The sequence below is a fragment of the Melanerpes formicivorus genome, unplaced genomic scaffold (genome assembly GCF_026170545.1).
Source record: "Melanerpes formicivorus ecotype bairdi unplaced genomic scaffold, bMelFor1.0.p_v2 SCAF_6, whole genome shotgun sequence".
Taxonomy (NCBI): domain Eukaryota; kingdom Metazoa; phylum Chordata; class Aves; order Piciformes; family Picidae; genus Melanerpes; species Melanerpes formicivorus.
Window position 1 is genome coordinate 25,535,284 of NW_027142358.1, and position 26,993 is coordinate 25,562,276.

General features: G+C 45.8%; 2 protein-coding genes across 3 annotated transcripts in view; one reads left to right on the forward strand and one right to left on the reverse strand.

Moving 5' to 3' along the window:
* Nucleotides 1–8,307: 8,307 nt before the first annotated feature.
* On the reverse strand, nt 8,308–11,666 carry NKX1-2 (NK1 homeobox 2). Its single transcript, XM_068139251.1, has 3 exons — nt 11,498–11,666; nt 11,233–11,394; nt 8,308–10,260 (listed from the first exon to the last, which is right to left on the reverse strand). The coding sequence occupies exons 1-3, from the start codon at nt 11,664–11,666 to the stop codon at nt 9,662–9,664; spliced, it is 930 nt and encodes a 309-aa protein (XP_067995352.1). The 3' UTR covers nt 8,308–9,661.
* A 5,197-nt stretch (nt 11,667–16,863) lies between these two features.
* LHPP (phospholysine phosphohistidine inorganic pyrophosphate phosphatase) overlaps nt 16,864–26,993 on the forward strand; it is a 106,913-nt gene continuing 96,783 nt past the window's right edge. For both annotated transcript variants that reach the window (XM_068140174.1, XM_068140176.1), the window contains exon 1: nt 16,864–17,001. In XM_068140174.1, the coding sequence (XP_067996275.1) occupies nt 16,886–17,001 (116 nt within the window). In that variant the 5' untranslated portion in view covers nt 16,864–16,885. The remainder of the gene's footprint in view (nt 17,002–26,993) is intronic.

The following is a 26,993-nucleotide window of genomic DNA, read 5'->3' on the forward strand; positions in this document are numbered from 1 at the left end:
AGGAGGTTGGAGTGAGGTGCAGGTCAGTCCCTTCTCCCTAGTAACACAGGGCCTCCATAAAGTTCGGGGCCTAGCACTTGGCCTTGGTGAATCTCATTGACCCAGCCTTTCCAGGTCCCTCTGTAGAGCTTTCCTGCCCTCAAGCAGATCAACACTCCTAACAACTTAGTGTCATCTACAGATTGACTTAGGGTGCACTCGCTCTCTTTGTTTCGATCATTGATACAGCTATTAATCAGAACTGGCCCCAGTAGTGAGCCCTGGGGAGCACCACTTGTGACCAGCCATGTACTTTTTTATCCCTTCAGCTGTGTATTTTTCAGAGGAAATAAAAAAAAAATGTGGAAAGTACAGAACTTGTGCAAAGGAGTAAACAGCACATATCACCTGAGGAAAATACCCCTCTGAAAAATGCAGGAATAAAGGCTGCCACGGTCATTCTCTGAAGTGCGGAATTTGGGGCTCATGGAGCTATAGCTGTGCTGCCCTGTGAGGGGATTTCAGGAGCCAAGCATCCATCCTGACTCCCAGGCAAATTGCCATCATGTGCCTGCAAAAATATTATAAATTCCTCTGAAATGCAGCGGTTTCAACAAAACAAAGAAATGATCCTCGAGCAAGAAAGGTCTTGCTTGCTTCTGGGTTCTGCAAGGCCTGAAAGAAAGGATTTATTTGCTCAAAACCAGACAGATTAATTCATAGATCCACAGAATGGTTTGGGTTGAAAGGGACCATAAAGATCATCTAGTTCCAATCCCCCTGCCATCAGCAGGGATACCTTCCACTAGACCAGGTTGCTCAAGTCTTCCTCCAGCATGGCCTTGAACATCTCCAGGGAAGTGGCATCTATGACTTCCTTGGGCAACCTGTTCCAGTAAGTATCTCGCACCTTTATTATTTAGAAAGTTTTCCAGTCTAAATCTGTCCTCCTCAAGCTTCAATCCATTCCCCCCCATCCTATCACTACATGCCTGTGGTGGTTTGAGTCTTAACTGGAGTTTTAAGAGCTCAGATGATAGTAAACTGAGAATTCCTCCCTCCACTTTTCCTGATAAGGAAAAGGAGAGAAAGAAAAAAGGGTAGGAGAAAAGAGAAGGAGGTGAATCTCAAAAAATAAAAAAAAAATCTGGAGTCAGTGTGGAAGTAGAAGTAATGTTTTAAAAATAGGTTGTGTGCGTGTATATGTATATGTCGGTATCGGGGTGTGGGAGGGTTACAAGGGTGAGGGATAAGGATAAATAGGAAAATATACAAAGTCAAGCCTGGATGGCCTTGTATTTCCTTGGATGTAAGTGGATTTAGTCCTTTAGAGAGCATGGGAGCAGCTTCGAGAGGCCAGGCCTGACCATGTGGAAGAATCAGGGAAAAAAAAACCTGCAGCTGTTGTCCTCTCCAGCAGGCCAGGCAGAAGAAAAAGATCAAAGGGTACCACTGTCTTCCTTTTTACAGGCTTGCTGGACAGGAAAGGGGAGTGGAATAGATCACTTCGACATGGGGGACCTCTCCTCCTGGGAGGGGAAAACCAAGTCCCTCTCTGTTCACCTGGATGAAGTTTCTTTTATCCTCTGGGAGGGGATAGCGAGGCTCACTTAGCCGTCCACCCAGGATGGGTGTAACCTAGTGCAATGTTCTTCAAAAAGTTCCTTCCCAGCTTTCTTGTAGGCCCCTTTGAGGTACTGGAAAGCCAATATAAGGTCTTCCCAGAGCTTGCTTTTTTCCAGGCTGAATGGTCCTAGTTCTCACAGCCTGTCCCCATAGGGGCAGTGCTCCAGCCCTCTGATCACCTTTGTGGCCCTCCTCTGGACCCACTCCAACATTTTGATTTCCTTCTTATGCTCAGGACACCACAACTGGGCACAGTTACATAATAATGTGTGGATATTGCATGTAAATGTAGTTTTTAAAGCTCATACAGACTTTCTGAGATTAGAAAATGAAGATTATGAAATAACTTTCATATGGAATCTACTTATTCAATACTCAAGAGAGGATGACCTCAAACCCCTGCTTCATGTAAGCTTGAGAGTAGTTTTATATGGGATCAGGTTGTCCTGCTATAATTCTGCCCTCCTTTGATTTTGGCACTTAAGGCACAGAAAATATCCATTTTTCTTCTTTAATTCTTATCTATTTGGAATTTTAAATTGTTCTGGTTGTGCACAGCAGCAACTATTGCCACAGATCTTGCAGCAGGTGCTCTCAGCTAGATGTAGAATTTTATGCAATTTAAAAAAGGAGAGCAGAAGCTTAATGTGTACTCTTTAGTTACCTGTAGATACCTAAAAGTCTCCACATGACAGTAACCAAAACATGAAAAAGAGAAGACATGAAACATTCACATTTTACAGTAATTTGCCCTGCAGGAAAGAAGAAAATCTTGACCTACTTGAGGAAGGAGGGTTAATAGAGTCATTCTGCTTATCCAGAAAATACAATGTGACATGTAAGTAAACCATACAGTTATAAGAAGGAACAAGTTAAGTCATGCCAGTTGTTAGGAGTAATTCTGCAGCTCTGGCTTAGGCAGAAACGTTCATTGAAGTCATTGGGAATATGTATATGAGGGGACTGAGGAATCACATCCCAGTACTGTGGTTATGTAGAGAAAGGGCAGATACGAGGGAATTGCAGCCTTGGCCTCCTAAGTGGGTTTGGCTGCACAAGCTCAGTGTGTGCCCAGGATTAATGTGCTGCTCATGGGAGCTGCTGAAGGCAGCAGTGGCAGGGTTGCAGGACCCCTTCTTGAGTTTAACAGCACACAGCACCAGTATTCAGTTATTCCACAGAATGGTGTCCCTGCCTATGGCAGCAGGGGTGGAACTAAATGATATTTAAGGTCCTTCAAATCCAAACCATTCTGTGATATTTTCTTACTCAGCTCAGAGGAAGAGTTCTTCACCTTAGAGCGAGACCCAGAGCAGTCAGCAAGTTGGATGTGGAGTTCATCCAAGACATGAGGCTCAAGGTACTAGTCCGTAATTAGATAAAACCAATACATGTCTACAGTGCTGGCAGAAAAGTAATCCCACCCATCTTCCCATCTCTAGTCAGAAGGATATTCATCCCCCTTTCTCCTCTTGTTGAAACTCTGCTGCCACTCAGCAAAACAAAAATTATAATTCTCTGAGCCAAAGCATTGTTTTGAGGCAAACCCAACAGTGCTGGCTTGGAGAACTCTGTGTACAGTCTGACACCTCTCCTGCTGCTTCACACCAAACAGCTTTCTGAGAAAAGCATAACGGTGTCATGTAGACCACAGGCCAGCCTTGCAGATAGATGTTTGTGTCACCTGAACAAGGATTGACAAGGTAACAGTACTCGGTGATGGGACTCTTGCAACACATGTACATGTGAGCGAAGGGACACAGGACGTGACATTCCTTGGTTTGCCTGCTGTGTCTGGTATAACACCAAACCTACATTGGGGTAATACCTTTCTGTGGCAGATGTTTTCTGTTTGGAAACATCTCTGGAAAAGCCCCAGGAAGATGAAGGTGCTTTATTGCTTTGGTGATAAAATACCAATGAGACATTAGGAAGAAATTCTTCCCATGATGGTAGTGAGGCACTGGAACAGGTTGCCCAGAAAAGTTGTGGAGACTCCAATCCTGGAAGTGTTCAAAGCCAAGTTGGATGGGACCTTGAGGAACCTGATCTAGTAGGAGGTGTCCCTGCCCATGGCAGAAGGGTTGAAACTAGATCTTTAAGATCCCTTCCAACCCAAAACATTCAATGATTTTATGACTTCAAGAAGCTTCTACTTATACATCTTTAATTTTCATCAACGAGAGCTGAAGTCTGGACAGATATTTAATAGTGCCCTCTACAGAAAATGCCTTTGCATGGCCTGTGTTTGTGTTCTTCTAGTCATTTACTGACAGTGGAATTCTGCGTTAAGACATTTCTTGCAGGATGAGAAACTTTAGTCTGTCCTGCAGCACAGCTAGAATGTTTTACAGTGCAGTGAGTCAGAATATAGAAACAACAAGCTAATGCATGCAAAGCATATCTGCCTCTCAGGTTCAGTTTAGAGATGTCTCTTTTATCTCATATCTTTCAAGATAATTTGACAAAGCATAGCATGACCTCCTCATGATAGTGCTGTTTGATTGGATGGATATTGGTTAACTCAAAGCACCACGATCAACCCTTAGAGCTGATATTCCTACTGCAATATAAACCCTGAGCTATGGTTAATACTTATCCTCCCTGACTTGTGTGTTGTCTTATTTTACAATAATTTCAGTAATATTCTGTTTGTTAGATGACAGCATGGATAACTGAATTAGGGAATCAAAATAGTTGAAGTTATGGTCTTCTCCTAGGCATTGTTTCCAATGTTAGAACTTATATTGGGTTGGTTTTCTTTGCAGATTTGTCTATATCCAGATGCTTCCACAAAGGAGATAAGACATTTTGTTTGTATGTTAAACCTAGATTTAAAGGTAAATTATAAGCTCTCATTTTTATTTTGTAGTTAATTAAACTGAAGAGCTTTTCTGCATACATTTCTGGTGGGCATCACATTCTTTGAGCATCACTCTACCAAGAAGACAGAAATTGGATAGAGTTTGGGAAAAACAACTTTCAGATGTACCAAAAGGATTAAAAGAGCTCACTAGTGACTAGCTCTAGATTTTGCTCTAGTTCTGACATGCAACTAGTTCTACTTCTGTATGTACAGTCTAGTTTTGACTGTAATGTACCTGCAGTTCCAGCAGCAGAACAAGCCAAGTGTGAGAAATATGACAGCAGAACTCATGAGAATCCACAGTATTCTCAGGATTCACAGAATCCTGATAAATGAAATTTTCTAGCATAAAAATCAGAAATGGTGAAATGAAATCCAAATTAAAGCAGAGTCAGATTAAGCCAGTTTAAATTTCAGGCTTTTGAGTGCCTTGTATGTGAATTTGCTTCTTCCTAGTACAAATGAATTTTGATTTGTATCCTGCAGACTTTCCACTTCCTAACTTCCATTCTTCATTCCTGCATTTTATCAGTGATTTCTGGAAAAGACAACAACTTTACCTCCTCTCCATACTCAAAATCTTACCCAGATGGCATCTATAACTGTCATGAGAGCACACAGAAAATGAACATAAATATGTCTAACTCTGTAATAAGAACAAATATCTTGTCAGTTTGGTTAATCTCAGGATTGAGCACTGAACATCTGGATATACTTTATCTCAGGAGCTGGAAAACTCCTCAAAATCCTTCCATGACACCTTCCCACCAGCCCTGCTGTTCAAGTGTCTGACAAAGATTGCTAATCTTGCTAAATGGTGAGTGCTCATCTGCGCAGGGCTACTGTCATCTGAAACTGAAGAACTTACATAATGCCTTGACCAAGTCTGACTTTAACTTGGCATCATGGCAGTGAAAGATTAGCAAGGTGACCTGTTGCATCATTTGCCACTTGCCATAACTTTGAGATGATATGTTGTTCGTTCCTGAACTTCCCTATTCAGGACTTTAAATTTTTCTTCAGGCTAAGAAGGCTGATAGGAGATCTTCTCACTCTCTACAGCTCCCTGAAAAGACGTTTGAGTTAGGGCAGGAGTAGACTCTTCTCCCAAGTAACAATCAATAGGACGAGAGGAAACATGTTCAAGTTGTGTTAGGGGAGGTTTAACCTGGGTATTTTTTCCCCAAAAGAGTTGTCAAGCCCTGGAATAGGCTTCCCAGGGAGGTGGTGGAGTTGCTGTCTCTTGAGGGATTTAAAAGGTGTGTAGATGCGGTGCTGAGGGACAGGGTTCGGTGGTGACCTGGCAGTGCTGGGTTAACTTGATGATGTTGAAGATCTTGTCCAACCAAAACAATTCTATGATTCCACATAGATTTGGTATCTTGGAAAGTATTTGCAGTATGCCAGAGGCTGCTCTGTGGAAAAGAATGAGTCTTGAACACTCCTGAAATCTGTCTGCAGTACTATGATGTGCCTAAGCCTCATAAAATGCCTCATTCTTAATTATATTTTTCATGTGGCATTACACAGAATATCAAAAATGAGATGATCAGCTTGATGAAGAAGTTGCTTGGGAGCTCTTAATTGTTTGAAAGGGAAAGTCTTAAGGGAATTGGAGTTTATTATTTGTGCTACAGTAGTAAGGAAAACTGGTGTTGCTTACAGGCTACATGAATCACAGCCAACACAGAGCAGCTCCTGTGAATAAACTAGCGAAGATGCCAAATAAGAGGCTAAACCAAACCTGTAACTTCCAGCTTGTAACTGAGTTGTACGCATCGTTATCTTCCCAGGAACTTTTACTGAGTCCACTGCCAGAAACAGGGCCTGGAACGTGAGTTTTCCAAGTCAAGAAAGTGCTGTAAAGATCTGTTCAAGGTGACTTCAGCTGATACAGGCTCATACTGGAAAAGAAAAAATGTGTTCAGCTCCAGTGATGCAAGAACCCTACTATCAATTTTTCTTCAGGAGGATCTCACCCACCAAATATTTTGCTAGACGTCTAGTCTGCCTGTGAGCTGTAAAGCTGCTGAAAACCAGACTTTGATCTCATTCCTAACCAGAGTATGGGACCAAAAGAATGCTTCTCAATCATTCCCCAGTCACCTGAACACTTAGTGGGCTGATGAGGCATTTAAGAGGTCAGCTGTTGAGTACCTCGACTTTCTGAACATGGTTGTTTGGCCTGGAGGAGAGTCCAGTGGGACCTTATTGTGGCTTTTCAGTACTTAAAAGGGGGCCTATAAGAAACACAGGGACAGACTTTTTAGCAGGGCCTATTGGACAAGGAGTGATGGTTTTAAACTAAAAGTAGAGCTGCCAACCCCCTGGTATTGGCAGGGAAACCCTCCACTCCAGGTTGCTCAAGTCCTTATCCAACATGTCCTTGAACACCTCGAGGGAGGGGAGCATCTACAACCTTCCTGGGAAACCTATTCCAGTGTCTCACCACCACTGTTAAGAATTTCTTTCTAATATCCAGTCTAAATCTGCCCTCTTCAAGTTTCAGTCCATTGCCTCTTGTCCTATCAGTACAAGGCCTTGTAAAAAGTCCCTTCCTGGGTTTCTTGTAGGCGCATTTTAGGTATTAGAAGGGCACTCTAAGGTCTCCCCAGTGTCTTCTTTTCTCCAAGCTGAGCAGGCCCAACTCTTGCAGCCTGTCCCCATAGGGGAGTTCCTCCAGCCCTCTGATCATCTTCATGACCCCCTTCTGGACCCACTTCAACAGTTTGATGTCACTTATGCTGGAGGCACCAGAACTGACTGCAGTACTCCAGGTGGTATCTCAAGAGCAGAGTAGAGGAAGAGATCACCCACCCAAAGAGCTGTCCCTTCAACAGAGCAGGGGGGGAAGGGTCTGTCTGAAGGGATTGAAGCATTTTACCAAGAGAGCTTTTGTGGCCTGGGATCACTGTTGTAAAATCTGCAGTCCTGTTACTACAGATCACCCTTCCAGCACTGCACAGAGGTGCAAGCCATGCAAAGCGGTAACTGTGACCAGTATCGTCTCTGAAATAAACTGTAAAACATGTTTGTGATTCTAGGCTACAGAAGTGACTAAATGGAGTGGTGGAGAAAAAACGGCTGGTGTTCAGCATGGGAATCAAGTATTCAGGTTTCCTATAAAGCCAATATAACTTTGCCAAAGGCAGAATTACCAGCAAACACAGAGCCTTGAAAAGGGTCATGAACAGCAAAACCACATCCTAGAGGAGGTAATTTACACTATTTGTGTTACTTTGATTTGTAACATTCCCTAGTTATTGCTACTTTACACTTAAGGAAAAGAACTACTCAAATGAAGGACACCAGTCAGCTTCTCTGAGAGATTTCAGTACTCTGCAGGTGACCAACCATTTCATGCTCTGGGAGCATCTTAGAGTGACAGCCAAATGAAATCAAGATGGTTTTGGCATGCATAGTGATGACAATCACAACTGGGAGGCCACAAATAGGTCAAGAGGATTTAGGTCCAGTTAGTCCTAACCTGAGGCAGGGAAGTGGTCTAGTCAAGCTGACTGGAACACCTTTCTCTTCCTGTGGGGTTTGAGCTCTTGACTGACTTCAGGCAGCCAGCAATGGAGGGATAGATAGTGTGTTAGCAGTGTTCTCTCCTGATGGTTCAGACACCTAGGAGTGCTGATTCAGTGGCCAGAAAAAAACGACAGCTCTGAATGTGTGCTGAGTGGCTGTAATGACCCCATCTTTTGTAACTCAGAGTCAAATTAGAGTTAAAAACTTACTTTAATTAACCTGCAGGTAAATATATTCACACAGCAGTTATGAATTCCAAAGCCATGACATGAGGTGAACCTCATAGTTTATTAACAGCTGTGTGATTAATTGAGTATAGACCAAATCCTTTCTCTCCAGCATGGAAAGACAACGGCAGACATCTACACAGGGCACTGCTGAGGTCCACGTACCAGTCTGTGAAGCAAACACTGCTCCATCCGAGTACAAAAAACAATTAAACATGGAATAATTTAAAACCCCTTTTTATTTAGACAAACACAAGAAGAGCTAGATAGGATTTACGAGCTAATTTTTTGGTTGGAGAGCCAATGTATATGTTAAAACATTGCAGGAGACCTAGAGGATTCAGCCTTCAGTGGCATGTTGTAATAATTTGTACAACTGCCTGAGACAGATTGTTTTAAACCAATTACTTCCCATCCGTGCGGGGACAGATGAGCCCCCAGCTAAAATTCCTTTTCATTCCGGTGCCTTTACGAAGGAAGATGAAATGTGATTTTTTCTCCCCTTTCTAACAAATGCTCCAAAAAGCAGAGCAGAAAAAGCATGTGTTTCTCTGTTATGGAAATAGACCCCGGCATGCTGGAAATTCTGCATTTTACTTATTTTCAACCACAAATGCCACATTTTAAAAGAGATGAATAATGTAATCACTTTCTCCGATTTATGTTTTCTGCCTCACTGGGCACTTAATGCTGTGTTATTACATGAACAACTGTTCTCTGCAAAAAGAACCATCTTTAGACATCTCATCCCAAACCTTGAAGTCACAAGGGATGAACCAAAAAGGCGGGCAGAGGCTGTGTGTGTTAGCAGCAACTGGACACCTTCCCACAGACTGGAGAGAGCTTCTGGCCGCTGCCTGAAGACACAGAGCTGCAGTTTCCTACGTCACCTCAGACAAAAAAACTCTTCCAGGCAGGGACCAAGGACACAGCTTGCAGTTTTCAGACCAGATGACAGAAACTATGCTAAAATGTGGGTCAAATAGGGGACAACAAAGTCCCACGAGCAAATTGAGAGCCTGGAGAGGTCTCCTCTGATGAGTATCTCTGGGATTTGAAATGGCTGTGTGCACTTTCATCAGCATCAGGAGAACAGCAGTAGTGATGACAGCCACAGCTCCCGAGCTCTCGAGGTTTAGGACATGTGCTGGCAAGCCAAACAGCAAGGAAGAGTGTTTTATAAAGGAACTTGTAGAGGAATCTGGAGGGAATTAGTGTCAGGCATGTGTAAAGAGAGTTACTTTTCCTATCTCCAGCGCCTGTAATTACATCTCGAATGTGTTAATAAAATCCAGCCGTTACAGCACTTTTTTCCCCTTCGCCAGTACCTTTACCATGCTGCCGTGCCGCCTATTCAAAATCAGCTTTGTGACACCCAATCGCCACGCAGCCACCAGAAGCGAAGCCCTTGCGCCCTGCTCTGTCCCCCTCAGAGGTGCGGGGCGTAGAAGGGGCCGAGGTACGCGGGGCCGAGAAAAGGCGCGAAGGGGCCCCCGCCCAGCGGGAAGGGAGCGGAGGGCGCGACGAGGACGTTGGTGGCGGCGTAAGAGGGGAAAGTCTGGAAGGGCAGAGAGCCGGGGCCCTGCGGACTGGGGCTGCCGCCGCCCGCAGTCGCTGCCACCGCCGTGGAGGATGATGCGGCAGGGGCTGCCCCGTCGGCGCCCGGGTGCTGCTTCTTCCACTTGGTGCGTCGGTTCTGGAACCAGATCTTCACCTGCGTCTCGGTGAGGCTGAGGGAGAGCGCCAGGCTGAGGCGCTCGCAGACCGACAGGTACCGTGTGGCCCGGAACTTGTTTTCCAGGGCCACTAGCTGCTCGTAGGTGAAGGCCGTCCGTGCCCTGCGCGGCTTGCCGCACCCCGCTTCGGCCCGCCGCCGGCGGGTACCCCGCGGTGAGACCGGCTCCTCCGGACCGGGAGGAGCTGCGGGCTGGGTCCTGTCCCTAGCCTCTGTCCCGTCCCCAGGCGGTCCCTCCTCGTCGTGCTCCTGCCCCGCTGCCTCGGCGCCGCTCTCTGATGGGGATTGCGGATCTAGGGGGAGATGGCAGCGGTGTCAGATCAGGGGACTTGCCGGGGAGCTCCCTCGTCCCGCCCCTTGCCTAGTGTCGAGCCGCCTGCCACCCCCAAAACAACAGCTTCTCTTGATCGACATCCCTCTATCCCTCGGCCAGCACCGAGCCATCCGCCCCCCCTGCAAAATCCTCTTCTCTACCACCCCCCCAAAACGTGATAAAATAAGGGTAATCACTAAAATAAAATAGAAGAGGGGGGAAGAAAACCCTCCGCTCTCTCTGCTCCGCCATCGCATCTGCTGCGGGGAGAGAGGAGGCGTCGATATGGATTTCTTACCAATTAAAAAAGAAGTTATTAAAGTCCCCTTCTGAAGCGAAATAAATCCCCCTTCCCCTCCTCCCCATCCCCGCGCTAATGGAGTTTCAGATTTGCGAGGGCCGGATCGATAGATGTCATCTATTAAAGGTAAGTTTTAATCGAACAATATTAGGATCAGGCCGGGGGAAGGAGGTTTGAAGTGGGCACCTGCAAGCTGCGGGCAGGAGATAGGCGGGAGTCTGTAATAGGATATCGATCACCGGGAGCTAAGGCATCCTCCGGTGGGGACGGGCTGAGCAATTACCCAGCCCGCCGTCCCGCTGCCGGTCAGGGCCAGCCAGGGGGGCTGGGACAGCCGACCTCTCCCGCCCCGGGGAAAGACGTTCTCGGGGTCCGCCGTGCTGGGGAAAAACACCCGGAGCGATGCCCAGGGACTTGAGGATCCCCACACATCGGACAGACACAGAGAACTTTTCGCATTATGGAGGTTGAAACACGACTCCAACCCTCCCATGCTCCCGCGGTGCCCGTTCCATCGTCCAGCGAGAGGCTCGCACAGGGGCGCATCTCGCCGGAATCGGGGGGCCGGGGCGCGGGGCTGTCCCAATCTACCGCCGCCTCCACCTGCTCACCCCGCCAGCGCCGGCCGGAGAAACTCGAGCGCGTTCCTACCATGTGCCTCAAGTTTATTCCTTCCGCTGCCGGGAGCTGCAGCGTCTTTTCCTATTTCAACTCTTCCCAAACTTTTCTCCCGCTCGCCCGAGCGGGGTGCGCTGCCCCAGCTCCCCGCGGTCGGTTCGTGTCTCCTGCTGAATTTCTGGGGATCCAGGATGTCTAAGATGGAGAAGGAGATTTTATGATGGATGGGGGCCGTTTTGGCCCCGCGGTCCGGGCATTCCGGCATTCCCCACCCCACCCCTCCGCGCTCCTCGGAGACCGGCTGGCTCCCAGCACGGAGCCGGCGGAGGGGACTGCGCCGGAGCACCAAGACGGGCCGCCTCCCGAGCCGCACGCCTCAGTGCTGGCGGCACTGAGTGAGCGGTGGAGAGGAGGGTCGGGCGGGGAGGGCGGCGGGGTGGGGGCAGAGGAGGGGGCAGCGCAGCCATTGGCACGCCGCCCCTGCGCCCCCCTCCCCGCCGCGCCGGCTCCATCCATCCTCGCATCGCATCCTCCCGGCGACGGGGCTTTCCCGTTACCTGCCTTGAGCTGGGGAGATGCACAGCGAGGTGAGCTGCATCTCCCCCGGGGTCCGGAGAACCCCCAGTTGCCTCTATCCCTCAGCCACCCTCCACTGATCCACCTGCAGCTCCCCAGGGCCAGCGAGGTGAACCGAGAGGAGGGATAGCTCCTGCATTCTGCTACTTGAGCTCTCTATAGCTACCTGAAAGGAGGTTGGAGCCAGGTGGGGTCAGTCTCTTCTTCCATGTAACAAGTGATAGGACAAGAGGAAATAGTTTCAAGTTGCATCAGAGGAGGTTTAGGTTGGACATTAGGAAAATTTTCTTCACCAAAAGGGCTGTCAAACCCTGAAACAGGATGTCTGGGGCAGTGAGGGAGTCCCCATCCCTGGATAGATTAAAAAGCTGTGGAGATGTGATGCTGAGGAAGATGGTTTAGTGGTGACCTGGCAGTGCTGAGTTAACAGTTGGACTCAATGATACTAAAGGTCTTTTTCAACCTAAATGATTCCATGATTCTATACTGCACTAAGCAGGCTCCAAGCTTAAGGCGTTCTCTCTGCCATTAGCTGTTTCAGATGTTCACGACTTTGTGGTCCAGAGGGAGAAAAAAGCAGCCTCTCATTTTGGGGCCGCTCAGTGCCAGTCTGGTTCAGACTTGGGCCAAGGGCTGGCCTTAACTCCTGGAACTTACCCATTTGCATTCACACTGTTCCCAGGCAGGGAAACCAAGTCATGCCTGCACTGAGTGAGAACCTGCCCCACTGAGCTGCCTGTGACTAGCCCTCCTTGCCTTTAGTGGAAATGCTTTATGGTCTGTTCATATCTATAAGCAGGACAGTGCACATAGACATATCTGTAACTGTAACTTCCCCCTGTAATCCAGGAGGAAGCAGTAAGGGACATGCTGGACCGCTTGGTTCCCCACAAGTCTATGGGACCAGATGGGATCCATCCTAAGGTAATGAGAGAGCTGGCAGATGAGCTTGCCAAGCCACTCTCCATCATGACTGGAAGCTGGCCAACATGATACCCATGCACACGAAATGCCATAAGGAGGGAATTACAGGCTTGTCAGCCTGACCTCAGTGCCAGGCAAGATTATGGAACAGGTGATCTTGACTGCATTCACACAGCACCTACAAGATGGCCAAGGAATCAGGCCCAGCCAGCATGGATTTGGGAGGACAGGTCTTGCCTAACCAACCTGATCTCCTATGATCAGGTGACCCGCCTGGTGGATGTGGGGAAGGCTGTGGATGTAGTCTACCTGGACTTCAGCAAGGCCTTTGACACCATCCCCCATAGCAAACTCCTGGCCAAGCTGTGAGCCCGTAGTTTGGACAAGTGCACTTTGCACTGGGTTAAGAACTGCCTGGAGGGCCATGCCCAGAGAGTAGTGGTGAATGGTGTCACATCCAGCTGGCAAGCAGTCACTAGTGGTGTCCTCCAGGGATCAGTGCTGTGCCCCATCCTGTTCAATATCTTTATTGATGATCTGGATGAGGGGATTGAGTCCATCATCAGTAAATTTGCAGATGACACTAAGCTGGGGGCAGGTGTTGATCTATTAGTAGGTAGGAGAGATGGCCAGATGGGCAGAGTCCAGCAGGAGGACATTTAACAAGTCCAAGTACTGGGTTCTGCACTTTGGCCACAACAACCCCATGCAGCCCTATAGGCTGGGGTCAGAGTGGCTGGAGAGCAGCCAGGCAGAAAGGGACCTGGGGGTACTGGTTGACAGTAGGCTGAACATGAGCCAGCAGTGTGCTCAGGTGGCGAAGAAGGCCAATGGCATCCTGGCCTGTATCAGGAGTGGTGTGGCCAGAAGGAGCAGAGAAGTCATTCTGCCCCTGTACTGAACACTGGTTAGGCCACACCTTGAGTACTGTGTCAAGTTCTGGGCCCTCAATTCAGGAAGGATGTTGAGTTTCTTGAACATGTCCAGCAAAGCTGATGAGGGGTCTGAAGCACAAGCCCTATGAGGAGCAGCTGAGGGAGCTGGGGTTGTTTAGCCTGGAGAAGAGGAGGCTCAGGAGAGACCTTATTGCTCTCTACAACTCCCTGAAGGGTGGTTGTATCCAGGTGGGGGTTGGTGTCTTCTCCCAGGCAACCAACAACAGAACAAGAGTCTCATAGTCTCAAGCTGTGTAGGGGGAAGTTTAGGCTGGATGTTAGGAAGAAATTCTTCACAGAAAGAGTGATTTGCTAGTGGAGTGGGCTGCCCAAGTAGGTGGTGGAGTCACTGTCCCTGGAGGTGTTTAAGAAAAGACTGGATGAGGCACTTAGTGCCATGGTCTAGTTGGGGTTAGGTGATTGGTTGGACTTGATGATCTTGGAGGTCTCTTCCAACCTGGTTGATTCTGTGATTCTGGTTGATTCTGTGGGAAAGCAGGCTTGGCTGTTGACTCTTTACCCTGCAACAGTCCCATGTTCATGACTGCTCTTAGTCAACCATGCTCAGTAAAAGCTTGCTAGCAATGGATTTCTGTACATCTGTGTTTGTTTAGGAGGAGCCTTTTCCCTCTTCTTAGTGTTTGTTGGTGCTGTGAATTAGGCTGAAAGGTAGATGATGGAAGGGGCACCTCTCAGCAGGAATCTGCTACTCCATCTGCCTTTGTTCCTAGGAAGAGGTGTAGACCACAACCCTCCTCCTCCCCTTTACAGGTGTCTCAGCCTCAGCAGAACTGGGCTTTCTATTTACCACTGAAAAGACATAGGCCTTAAGATAACAGGAGAACAAGAAGATGAGATGAAGATGTGCAGGGTCAGGTGATTACAAGTAATTGTTATTGTTAATTATGGGGTGGCAGTATCTAAGAACCCATTTGGCACTGGGCTCTGGTTCAGAATCACATGTGTGTAGAAGAGAAGGGAGCTCTATCTTGAAGATTTTACACACTAAAGTACAGAAGGAAAATGCTTAGTTTTGGGGGAGCCCCCTCTATGATAATGAAAACAGTGATGAACTGGAAAGTACCACTGCATGCCAGGTAAGTATTGCTTGTGTATTTGAAGTTCCTTGAGGTTCAGAAGGAGAAGGAAGGAGAGAGGAGCAGCTGCTGGACAGCTTGCTTCAAAAGTGAGATCCAATAAAGAAAAGGGATATGAAGTCTTAGTGCAGATACTGTTCGTATTTTGAAACAAGGTTCTTTTTGTGGCACAGCATTAGTTTCAAGCTGCATGGAAAAATCTTAAGTATTGTCATGTGTAAAATAAGTGCATCATTCCCTGTTCCAGGAATTCTCACAAGCCTTGGCAGCACCAGTGATTGTTTTTTTTGGGTTGTAAAGAAAAAAAATCCTAATCTGATATATGTGGCATTACAAATACTTTGGTTTGAATTGTGTCTGCAGGAGCTGAGAAGGTAAATTGTAGCATTGAGATGGATTTGTGAGCCAGCAGACACCTTCAAACATCTTTGGCTGAACACAACTTACAGACATACATGCATGTCAAAATGCACACACGAGAAAGCAGATGTTCATGGGTTAGTTTTAGCAGTCTGTTTGAAGCTGGTCCATTTCCCAACTCAAGCATTAAAATTCAGCCCAAGTGCTGTCTTTAAATTGCTTTGATGCTAGGTGGGTTTCAACCCTGACCTGTCCTGACGGCAAGTGATGGCTGTAACAAGCTGTGGATCAATATTCATAGCGGGTGTCCTGGGCTGATAACACTATCCAAGACAATGTTCACTATCGGTGAAGACAGCTGAGATATTGTGCCATTAGGGATGTTGTTTTAAATAACCTGATCCATTTCTGGGTCTATTTAATGAATTTCAGGGTTTAGATATTATCTTTAAGGAGAAGCCAGAGGCTATTCCAGGAGTAGTGATGCAAATCAATGCTGCCAAGGCTCCTCTGCTTTTCTTAAAACAAAGTGGACTGTAATTCCACCATAGCTCCTTATATATTCTACAGCTGTGGCATGCTGTCGATAGTATTAGCAATAAGAAAATATTTGGACTTTATCGAGGGAGAAAACAATATTATCTGTAAAGCCGGAACACCATTGATAAAATCTTATCCATGCTTGTAAACAGAGATCAGTTCAATTCTTTATGACAAGCCAGCAGGTTTTTCTTGGTTGTCTTTTCTTGGAGCTCTGGGCATGTACAAAAAGATACTATCGAGACAGGGCACAGCCCTGTCAGCATTTTGGCTGTGCTGACATGAGTCTCGGCAGGCTGTGTGGATCACTGCCTTGTTACGCAAGATCCCAATCTTGTCTAACTCCAGTTCCTGCAGACCTGCAGAAACACCCAGGTCAGTGCAGGGTGTGCTATGGAGCGCATACGGGGCAAACACAAACTCTGCAGCAGCTGGGGGAGCAGTGCAGGAATCTGCCCTCAGCCAGGTGACTGTCCCACTGTGCTCCTGATCCCAAGGGATAACGCAGGATGGAAGCACACCAAAATTCTCGTAGCTTCAGAAAAATCTGATGAGGAGACTGGAGCATCTCTCTTACAAGGACTGGCTGAGAGACCTGGAGCTGTTCAGCCTGGAGAAGACTGAGAGAGGATCTTCTCAGTACTTATCAATAAAAGGCAGGTGTCAAGAGGATGGACCTCTTCAGTGAGGCCCAGCAACAGGACAAGGGGCAACAGGCACAAACCGGAACACTTCAGATAGAACCGGAGGTTCTATCTGAACATGACAAACCCCTTCTTTCCTGTGAGTGTGACAGAGCCGTAGAGCAGGCTGTCCAGAGAGATTGTGGAGTTTCAATCTCTGGAGGCATTCCAAACCCTACTGGACATTGTGTCTTGGGCAACCTGCTGCGGGTGACCCTGTTTTAGCAGGAGGGCTGGACTAGATGATCTCCAGAGGTCCCTTCCAATCCCCCACCTTGCTGGGGATTCTTTGATTCTGTGAAATCAGGACCCAGGGTGCTCTTGCAAACCATTCTGTATCTCTATGATTCCGCTGTCGAAGATGCTTCCGCGATCTCCTGGGAAAACCACATCTGGACTGTGCATCCACCTGCTTTGAAATATATTACTAAATGAAGCGCAGGGGGTGCGGTGGTGGAAGAAGCTGCGCAAGCGCCAGCGCCAGCGCCAGCGCCAGCGCCGGCCTCTGCTGCCCTCCTCGGACTCCGTTTCCCAGCAGCGCCCGCGGTTGGGCTCTGCAGGCCGGGGGGCAATGGCGGCCTGGGCGCGGGCTGTGCGGGGGCTGCTGCTGGATGTCAGCGGGGTTCTCTACGACAGCGGTGGCGACGGCGGGGTGCCCATCGCCGGCTCGGTGGAGGCGGTGCGCAGGTGGGTGCCGGGGGATCGGTGGAGAATGGCTCGGCCCGGTCCCGACCTCTTTGCTCCGAGGAAGGAGGAGGAGGAGGTAGAGGAGGAGGATGTCGAGGAGGAGCCAGCGGAGTGAGAAGCCGGCCGGGGCTGGGGTGTGTGGGGAGTGCACCTCAGAACATGGTAGTGTAGGCTTGCACCCGAAAATACGCTCTGTGGGCTTGGCCCTGGGGTCTGGAGCCTCATCCAAAGGCAAGCAAGGGTCGGGGTGTTATACCCCGAATGCTCGGCTACCCTGGTTTGCTGTGTCACGTTGCGTGCGCCAGGACATGGACGTTTTAGTTCACCTTGGTATTTTTTCCAGGCTTACTTTTGCTCACCTTGGTATTTTTTAGGCATATTTAAGCTGCAATGGAATCTTCAGAGTTTGGGGATCTGCTGTCCCTGGACTGGTAGGGAAAGGAGCCTGGAGCAGCATGGGCAGATGACATGAAATCATAGCTTGTATTTACTGTTGTTGCTGCACGTGTAGCAGGAGTGGGCAATATATAAGAGGTCTGCTATGTTCCCCCGGTGGTGATTTCAAAACTATTGCCGCACTGGCATGGTGCTTCTGTAAACTGATTAGCTTTGTTGTTAAATTAGCTGGGACTTCTTGCAGAGAACTTGTAACCCAAATGAAACGTAGAGTTGCTGTGCTGCACTGTTTGTCCAGCTGCAATGGTTGTCCAGCTTAGATGCAACTCAAAAGCAAAGTACTGCCATGGCTAGTTACTCACCAGTCCCCAGAGGCAGTAGATGTTTTCATTTTCAACCAGGTAATACAATTCAGTTAACAGGCCAAGTAACCACTGCTAAGGGGACAGTGATTTCATTTATAGAATCATAGAATCGTTTTGGTTGGAAAAGACCTTTAAGTCCAACCATTCTCTAACTCTGCTAAGGCTGGTACTAAACCATGTCCCTCAGCGCCACATCTCTGTGTCTTTTAAACACCTCCAAGGATGGGGATTCAACTAACCCCATGGGAAGCCTGTTCCACTGTTTGAGAAGCTTTTCAGCTGGGAGGTTCCTTCTAATATCCAACCTAAGCCTACCTTGGAGCAACTTGAGGCCATTTCCTCTAGCCTTATCACTTATTGCTAGGGAAAGAGATTGGTGCCACCTTGCTACAACCTCCTTTCAGGTAGTTGTAGAGAGCAAAGTCTTCCCTCAGCATCCTTTTCTGCAGTTATTTAACGTAACTGTAATTAACTAGGTTCACTTGTCAGTGTGTCTGTATTGGCCCTGCCTGACCAGAGGAGCAGAATGGGGCTGGGAGAGAGCAGTGGCTTCAGGGCTGTCTTTGTTTAAAGATAAGTGTTGATTCATGGCTCTGCCTCAGTGGAGGAGTTTGTGGGTTTCTGGAAGAGCCTTTTGGCTTTATGTGGTGTTTCAGTAACCTGCACTGGAAAGTCCAGGTCTCTTTTGGTGGCAAGTGTTGCTGCATCTACCCCACTTGAAATATTTTAAATGTTCACTGGGCCTGTGTGATGCATTGACAGCCTGTTCGCTGAGCACCTCTGCAGTTTCTGTCCTCTGGAGCCACCCCAGTGGTGAGTGCTTTACTGAGCAGGGAAATACGCAGCAAAAAATACTGAAATCACTAACACTAATCACATTTGGTTAAATATGTGCCTAAATTTAAGTGAAACCATCATGGCAAAAGCAAAACTGGAGAAGATGCAGGTGTATTCATAATAAATCTTTGCTGCTTTTAATTTCTTTTTTTTTGTATCAGATCTTTTTTCATGTATCTTGAAATACATGTAATGGGCACATAAAGTGTCATTGAATGGATTGTCTACTTTCAGCTACAGGTTGAGAGCGCCCAGCACTGTCAGAAAGCGGCATATGAAGCAAGTTTAAGGCTTATTGAGGTTCTTGCCTTGTGTGTGTTGCTCAGCTGGCCAGGGAGACCTCCAAGTGCCGAAATGGCCACTGAGAGAGCTGGCATTGCAAGGGAATTCAGCGAGATTGGGCAAAGGGAAGAGTTGCTTTTATAGGGACATTGTATTGTGGTATGTGATTTTTTCCTGAGGGGTTGTGTATGATTTCTGTTCCCATTCCTTCAGGTCCCCTTTATGCAATATTTCAGCATGGTTTCTGTTTTCTTGCTTTTCTGTAGCTGTGCTACGGGCTCAGGATTCAAGAGAGATCCAAAGAGAAGGCTTGTAGCAAAATTAAAGTATTTCTTTTCCCCTGGATGTGTAGAGCAGCTTGGTTGCTGACTGCAAAGGGACAAGCAATGTGGGGTGGCCTCTGCCAGAACTGAACCTCCCCGGCTTTCCTTTGTGTCTTGCTCAGACCCTCCTGTTAATATTGCTTCCCACTGACACTGTAGCTGAAGCCTGTGCCAGTCTGTTGGTGAAGGAGAGCATTCTTCTGCTCTCCAGGAGAAGGAATCTTAAAACCTCTTCTCATCTCTGGCAACTAGTACTTTCTGCTGCCTGTGCTGAGTTTGTGCAGCACGTAGCATAGGACAGCCTGGATTTTAGTGAGGTCTCCAGGCATGTCCAAAACAAACATAAATAACAACAACTACATAATTGCTGTCAGAGATGAGACCATTCCTTTAAAACCCAGGACATATTCTATTATATCTGCATTGTAATTAATCAGATGCTTTTGACATACTGTTATTTTTTTTTCTCCTAGGTTTTTAAACTTTGTTTTCCATCGGGTTGCAGGTTGTTAATTAATAACTTTTGTCACTGCATTTGCTGAAACCTTGTGTATGGAGGCAATGTAAACTGCAACTTAACTTATAGCAATGCTACAAGTATGCTCATGGAAGAGTATTAAAGCTCTGGCCTTGGGCTAAATACAAGATATTATGGGCTTTTTCTTGAAATACTGGAGGTGGATACTTCCTCGTTAGAGGTTTCTGCAACTTGGCAGCTAGTACAACCTGTCTGACCTGGAGGGGTTTGCAGGGATATTTGAGGAGTGTTTGGATGCAGCAACAGGCTTCTTGAGAAAAGTTGATCTCATTTGTGCAGGATCTTTTGAGCATTGGTAGAGGACTCGATGGTGCCAGGGCATGTCATACTGTGTCCCACACACTGCACCAATTTGTGGGCTGTCAGAGGGATTCTCTGCAACTCCATGCACAAGATTCATTTCCCAGGGAGCGTGTTTGGAACACAGTCGTTGTTTTAGCATGTGTGGCCTTTGAGGAGTTTCATATCAATGAGCAATGGAGAAGCAGTGGTTATAGCTGTAGAAATTTGGGATAGCAGGAGAAGTGGCAGGAAGGAAAAAAAAACCAAAGTATTTTGTTCAGGTCATTCAGTGGTTAAGAATAATCATTTTCCTTGGGTGAAGTTAAGTAGCCTTATTTATCTGCCTATTAGGTTGGTAATTGTTCTAGCTCACACCATTTAAAATCTTCATTGACTCATTATCTAATTGCCAGTTGGGCATTAATATTTGTGTCTGCATCACTGTACAGCTCACTGGTTTCAAGCAGATAGATTAAAACTAAAAGCAGCTCTTCATTAATTCATTCATTTCTGTATCAATTAAAAAGTCCTAATTGTAGATAGCTAGGAACTTTAATTCAAATTGATATGATCTTTTGCTAAAAGAGGTGTCTAGAGTCTCCTAGTGCATGTATATGTCCAATAGGAGTCCTAAATAACATTTTGATGATTCATATGCTACAGATACGGACTCATAACATGACAGCTGACCTGTTCTCTTCAGCTTGTCTTGCTACATCATCTCCCACATGATTACAGCAATTAACTTTGTGTAACAACATACAGTACACACCAATATAAATCATAAGCAAACATTTTCATTTGCAGTTGGTTTCCTATGACTAAAGCCATTTCAGCCTCTTAAAACTGTATTTGCTGCGTTATTTTCTTGTTTTCAGCCAAATTCTGCTGTGTGGTTGTTTGATAGAGTAGGAATGTAATTTCTGCCAGTAGAATTTGGCCTGATTTATATTTGTGATGCCTGCAGGAGGGAGGTTCTCTTGTTTGTCTGTTTTCAGCTAGCAGTAGAGTCAGATGGAGCAGAAAAATGACCAAAGAAGCTGATGGACACTGAAATATCCTGACCAAGTTACATTGTTACACACTTCCCAGGGCCATAGAAAACCTCTTGAGGAAAACATCAGTAGACACTATACAAGTTGCTAGAAGTTGTGAAGAAATATTTAGTATTACAACTGGAAATGCTTTATTTATTACTATTCTACCTATATATTTGATAAATTTTATCTGTACAATATCTGTGCCCTATCTGCACAATAGCAGTGTGCACTGAAAGGGAACTGGTGAATCAGAGGCCAGAAGCATGAACCACAGAAGTATTTGTTGTACAGAGCAGACCTCCTTCTCCACTCAATGATAAGGTGAATCCACATCCTTCTTGTTACTTGGCAGGAGTATGGCCAGCCGGCATGCCCATACCTAAGGACACTGTCAACCTTGTTGCACTCTTGGTTTGACCCAGAAGCCAGGGGACCAGAAAAGTCATTAAATCTGCCCATGACTGTTAACTTTAAGTGGGGATATTGGAGTGGTGGCTGACTAGAAAACCCAAAAGCAGCTTGATGAGATAATGTGACCCTTTCAAACTTTTAAACCATAACATTTCTTGATTCTTTGGTTTACTGTGACATACATTTGTTGTGCATTCGAAAAAGTGCTTATAACAGAGATAAAGAAAAGACATCTCTTCTGAGTGTGTGCAGTTAACTGGCAGAGCAGATCAGGAAGCCCATCGGTGACTTAAAGGCCTCTTCTGGAGCCAGCCTGAACAGTGCCTCTGTACTGCGCGCTTATTGTCTTAATTGATTTACACAGCATTGACATGAGGTGAGCTATTCACTTTTTATCTTACAAATAGCAGGGAGCTGGTCTCTTACAAGACAGGAGGTGGTTAAACACCAATAAAAGATGCTCAGCCTGTGCTCTGTTATTTGCATTTACAGCTGTGTGCTGATAGTGTTGCCATTAGCATATCCATATGAAAAGCACACAGTAGTTGGATGTTTACAACATCCTGTTGTTTGGTCAGGATAGTGCATCTGTTAGCACAACTTTCTACAGAGTCCTTTAAAAGAACAACGGAAATCTGGGGTGCAGGGAGGCTGTGGAGCAGCTGGACAGTCGTGTTAAAATAAAATACCTGGAGAGTCTAACAAGGAGAAAATTGCAAGGAGAACAAATGGAACTGGAACCGTAAAGCAATTCAGCGTGAGGGGATTTGGGTGGGACAGTTGTGAGCTTACAAAGAGCCATCTGAAAGGGTGTGTGTGACAAGGAGGAGAAAATCTTTGTTGTTACAGAAGGTAGCTGGTGTGTGGCTTAGCAGACTGTGCAGATGTTCTGAATTTCAGAACTTGCTATGCCTTCAGCACATGGGGTAGCAAAAGAGTTATTGTTCGAGAAAGACGTTCAAATAAACTATCGAAACTCTTGTGTAAATATCCATTCGTCTTTGCACTTTCTATCCATGGAAGAAGGTGTCACCTACCCTTTCTGAAGTAGCAGAGGCACAAAAAGATGAAATAGCTCTTTTCTGTCATGTAGCTGTTCAGTGGTAGATTCAAAAAGAGATGCAGGAATTGATCCTCAATGGGTGCAGTGTGTTCGCAGTTCTGCTCTAGTCAGTAACAGTAACTATCCCCTCAGTTTACCTTCCTAACCCATATTTGCTTTCCTAATCAGCAATGTTCATTAATTAAAAAAATAACCAAAAAAAAGGTGTTCCTGAAATTGTGGGGATAAATTTGTTGTAATACAGCTTGGTCTTTGACCTATTGTAGTGAAAAAGTGTGATACTTTAGCTAAAGCAGAGTGCAAGAGAGTGGATTCTTTACAAAATAGGCTAAATGAAACCTTTTGAAAATTTACTTTCTTCTTCTGAGAGGTAGAATTAATTATTTACAAGCAGGTGCTGTTTGCCTACAAAGTAGGAGTTTGACCTGACAAACACAACTTGGTTTTGACTGAAAGTTTAATGGTGTAATTAGTAGCTTCAGAGGCAAACAAACCCAACAAACTGCAATTAGTGCAGAATGAAAACTCTTGCAGTTTGATTAATTATATTGTCCATATAAATGTGTTGCTTAATGCAAATAAATACATTCCAAACTTGTTCATGCCAACTGAATTATCAAAGTTCAGATTTATGGTTTTTTTTTTAATGACAGCTTCAAAGTGGAAAGCTGCCAAGTATTTTGTCTACCAAAGTTATTTTTTTACAAAGCACAGCTATGTGTTGGAGTTGCACTGGGTATTGTGCTGCTGTGACACAACAATCAGTCAGCCACTACAAGATGAAAAGTGTCAGTGAAGTTCCTACAATGTGGTTAATCTCTGGGACTGCTAGGAGTGATTTTTTAAGTTGAGTTGGTAATTTGTAATTACTGAATGTGTCTTGCTACTGAAATAATGGCCCAGAAAGGACTTTCTTATATTCTACTTTGTGCTTATTTCCTGCAGATTCACTTCCAAAGCATGTATTATTTTTATTAAATAATTTTAGATTTCACTCTTGTGGCATATTGTTGTCTACAAATCTGTAGATGAATCTGTTGTCTACTCTTCCTCTGTTCAGGCAGGTGGAATGTAATTTATGGTATCAGGCAATCTGTTCGGTCATTCTGGTGTAGAGCTATATCCAGTGATCAGAGTGAGACAGCCTTCATAGAGAGTTCAGCACAAAAGAGTTCAGCATGACTTCATGTTTGTCTTTATCTACAGCTTCCAGTATTTATTTCTACCTCCAAAATATTCAAGGTGCTTGAAATACCTAAGTAAAGGTATTGGTAGGTTTTATAAGTTGGCTTTGAACTACAATTCAGTGATTTTTTCAGGTTTTGTGGTCACTGTCTTAAAGTGGTATTTCCAGAGTCTTTAGTTTTATAGTACACTCTTTATTTCACCCTTGCCCACCCTTAAATAACACTGGCCTCTTTTCTTGTGGTTCCTCCATATGAACCTATTAATCTGCTTCATTCCTCTTCAAAGGTAATGCCCTCTTATATATATTTTTTTTAATCCCTTTTGCAATCCCTCCTTTGGATTCCTTCCAAATTACCCTCTTCTATATATAGAGAGAGGTGAGCCATATAAGTCTGAAGAGGAAATTGTGCTCCTGAGAGAGCAGATGTAGAGATGAGTTTCAGACACAAGAATGCAAGGGGTAGCAGGGCCAAAAAGTGCCCTAGGTAAGGGTTTGTGAGGCCAGCCTTGCTATGTGGAGCAGAAAGCTGGACCACCAGAGAATGGGGGTTTATAATGATCTTGGCTCTACTGGGTATCATCAATGAATGGAAGTACCAGGAGATCAGGGGACAAACATAGGAAGATTTAAGCAGTTTGGATTTACTGTGAGGATGGCAGAAACCAGAGGAATTAAAAAGTTTGGGCACTGGGATAGAGAAGGAATAACCAGGAAGAAAGCTTAGGTTGCTCTGTCACGTGAGTGTGTGTGTGTGGTTTCATCCACAGTTCTCTGATCTCATTGTACCTGACAAGCAAAACTCGGGGAAGTTTTCTTCAGTATTTCTGTGGAACTGGGAGAGGCTTGTGCTGTAAAACTGACCAAATGAACTAAGGGTTGATGAGGACTTTTATGGCTGGTGTCCTTCAAACTTTTGAGATAGTGGTTTTGCTTGGCATTATTTCAGAAGTTGAAATTAAAGCTTAAAAGTGCTTGCTGCTGAGATAGCTACTGAATGGATGCAGGATTGCTGAGGAATTACAATAATATTATTGCCACAAATACACTTTTTAAGCAGAGGGCACATGAAGCACAGTAAATGTACTTCCACCTTGTAGGCATTTTCTCAGCTGCCAGAAGGGCTTCTTGCTTTCAGCCAGCACTGAGACCAAAAAGTCTTTTGCATCCTCTTCTCAGGTTTGCATCCTGCTCTGACAGTGGGAGGTTCTCCTGAGAAAAGCCTGAAAGATCAGGCCAGGGATGTGCTTTAATTCATAAATGTAACATAATCTGACACTTCAAGGTGTCATCTGTTCATCACAGGGGCTACAAGAGAGGTTTTGCCTTCTGTGTAGAGCAGTGTGTCACTACCTAGGTGAATTGCTCCCCAGCGGTGGCAGAGCCAGCCAGGGAGGCTTTCATGAACAATGGAAAAACATCCCATTGCCTGCTAGTCAGAAGTGTCTGAGGGCACAGATGATTTAGGTACCTCCCTTTGTCATCATTTCTCACCATTTGGTGGTCTGATTGGGATTTTACCCACTGTTAGGCAGTCTTGAGGACTAGCATTGATCACTTGTTGCAAACGCCCTTTTAAGTCATCGTTTTGGGTGTGATTTTTAGGATCTGGCTAAGACCTTATCGTGTGCTGTGGTTCTCTGCCAGCCAGGCTAAAGAAGTGGTATAAAGTTATTTTCTCTTCAGACTCTTTCTTCTTTATTGACCTTGGTCAATGTTCAAAAGTCATTCTACTTTTGAACATTATGCTTAGTTTTTTTTCTTGGCTCAGTTTAATCTCCTCTTGCCCAGCAGACATTTTACCTGTAGCACCAGCACTCTGGCCCTTGCAGAGGGCAATACATAAATGTTAACTCTGACCAGGTGGGAGGAAGACATTACTGCAGAAGTCCTGGTTTTACTCCGTTGTTTGGTCTCGGGCAGATAACTCTGTGGTAGTGGTATTTTCTCGTGTTCCTGAGATTGTGTTAGAGTGCTGACAGGTTACACTGAAGCACACTGGTATTTGCCCACTGATGCAAATATGTCAAACAGCATCAGTGCTCAGCACACTCTCCTTTATTTTAAATTAAAGAAAGGAAAAAGGCTCTGAAAAACCAAAAGCAGGATGAAAAAACAGTTGGGGAATTCTCATAACCAGCACTCTTCCAACCCCCTTTGAAGTTGGCGTTGGACAGTTTCCAAGCTCAGGTTTGTTGCATCTTCCAGGGTTTTGCTTTCTGCTCCCCTGCCCCATCTGCACAGGGCCTGCTGGATGTAGGCAGGGCTCTCTTTCTGCTCCCATGTTAGGAAAACCATGGCCAAAGATGGGAACTTTGAAGTTTAGTCTTATAGCTGTGTCTTTAGGTACTTCTGCTATGTGCAGGACAACATGAATTTAAGATGGAGTGATGGCTTCCAGCATAGATTCCAGGACCTTTTCTTTTTTCCTTACTGATGTCACAACCTTTACATAATCTGAATGAACAGTTTCTGTGTTTCATATGCCCAAAGGCTGCCCATAAAGGTGGACGAGGGCAGTTGGTTAAATCTGCACAAGGTCAGTCAGGATGTCTAATAATTGTCCTAACACTTTACCTGTTATGGAACAATAATGAGAGTTTTTTCATTATTTTCGGGTGAGTGAACCTGGCAGATGCTGACAGCCAGCAGATGTGTAAAGTTCGAGGTGATTTGTAAGGGACTGGCTCATCTGATGCACGGTAATTGCATTGTGGGACATTGTCACTCAGCATCGTGTCCTGCTCCAGCAGAACGAGGTAAAGGTCAGTTCAAAGAGCTGGCATAGTGTGAGGGGCAGCTCAGGGCTGAAATTAAAAACTTCATCTCCATCTCCTCCCTGTATGTGCGCTCGTGGCATGCCTGGAGCCAGGTGAGGACCCCACTTCTAGATTTAAGGATACTTCGGGCAATGGAGCCATTGGTTTGGTCTGGAGTGGTCTTAGATCCTTCCTCTGATAAGGTGGAGAAGTATCCTTTTAACACCTGTTGGTGTGCAGGTTTGATGCTCATCTGCCCACTTAACATTTTGGTCATGGAAGTTTCTTTTGTGACTTGTGCCTTTGCTTCAGTGTCTCTGTGCTGTGGCAGCTCTGGACAGCTGCTGCCTGCTCTATCAAGACTTTGCATCTGCTCCCTGCTGCTCCCTGTGTTCTGCTGTTCTCTCTGAGAGAGGCTCCAACAAGTTTCTTTGGGCACAGAAATACTTTTAGCCAAATTTGGCATTTGTGACATTCCAGAAGGTCAGAATCTGCTCTCTCTTCACAACC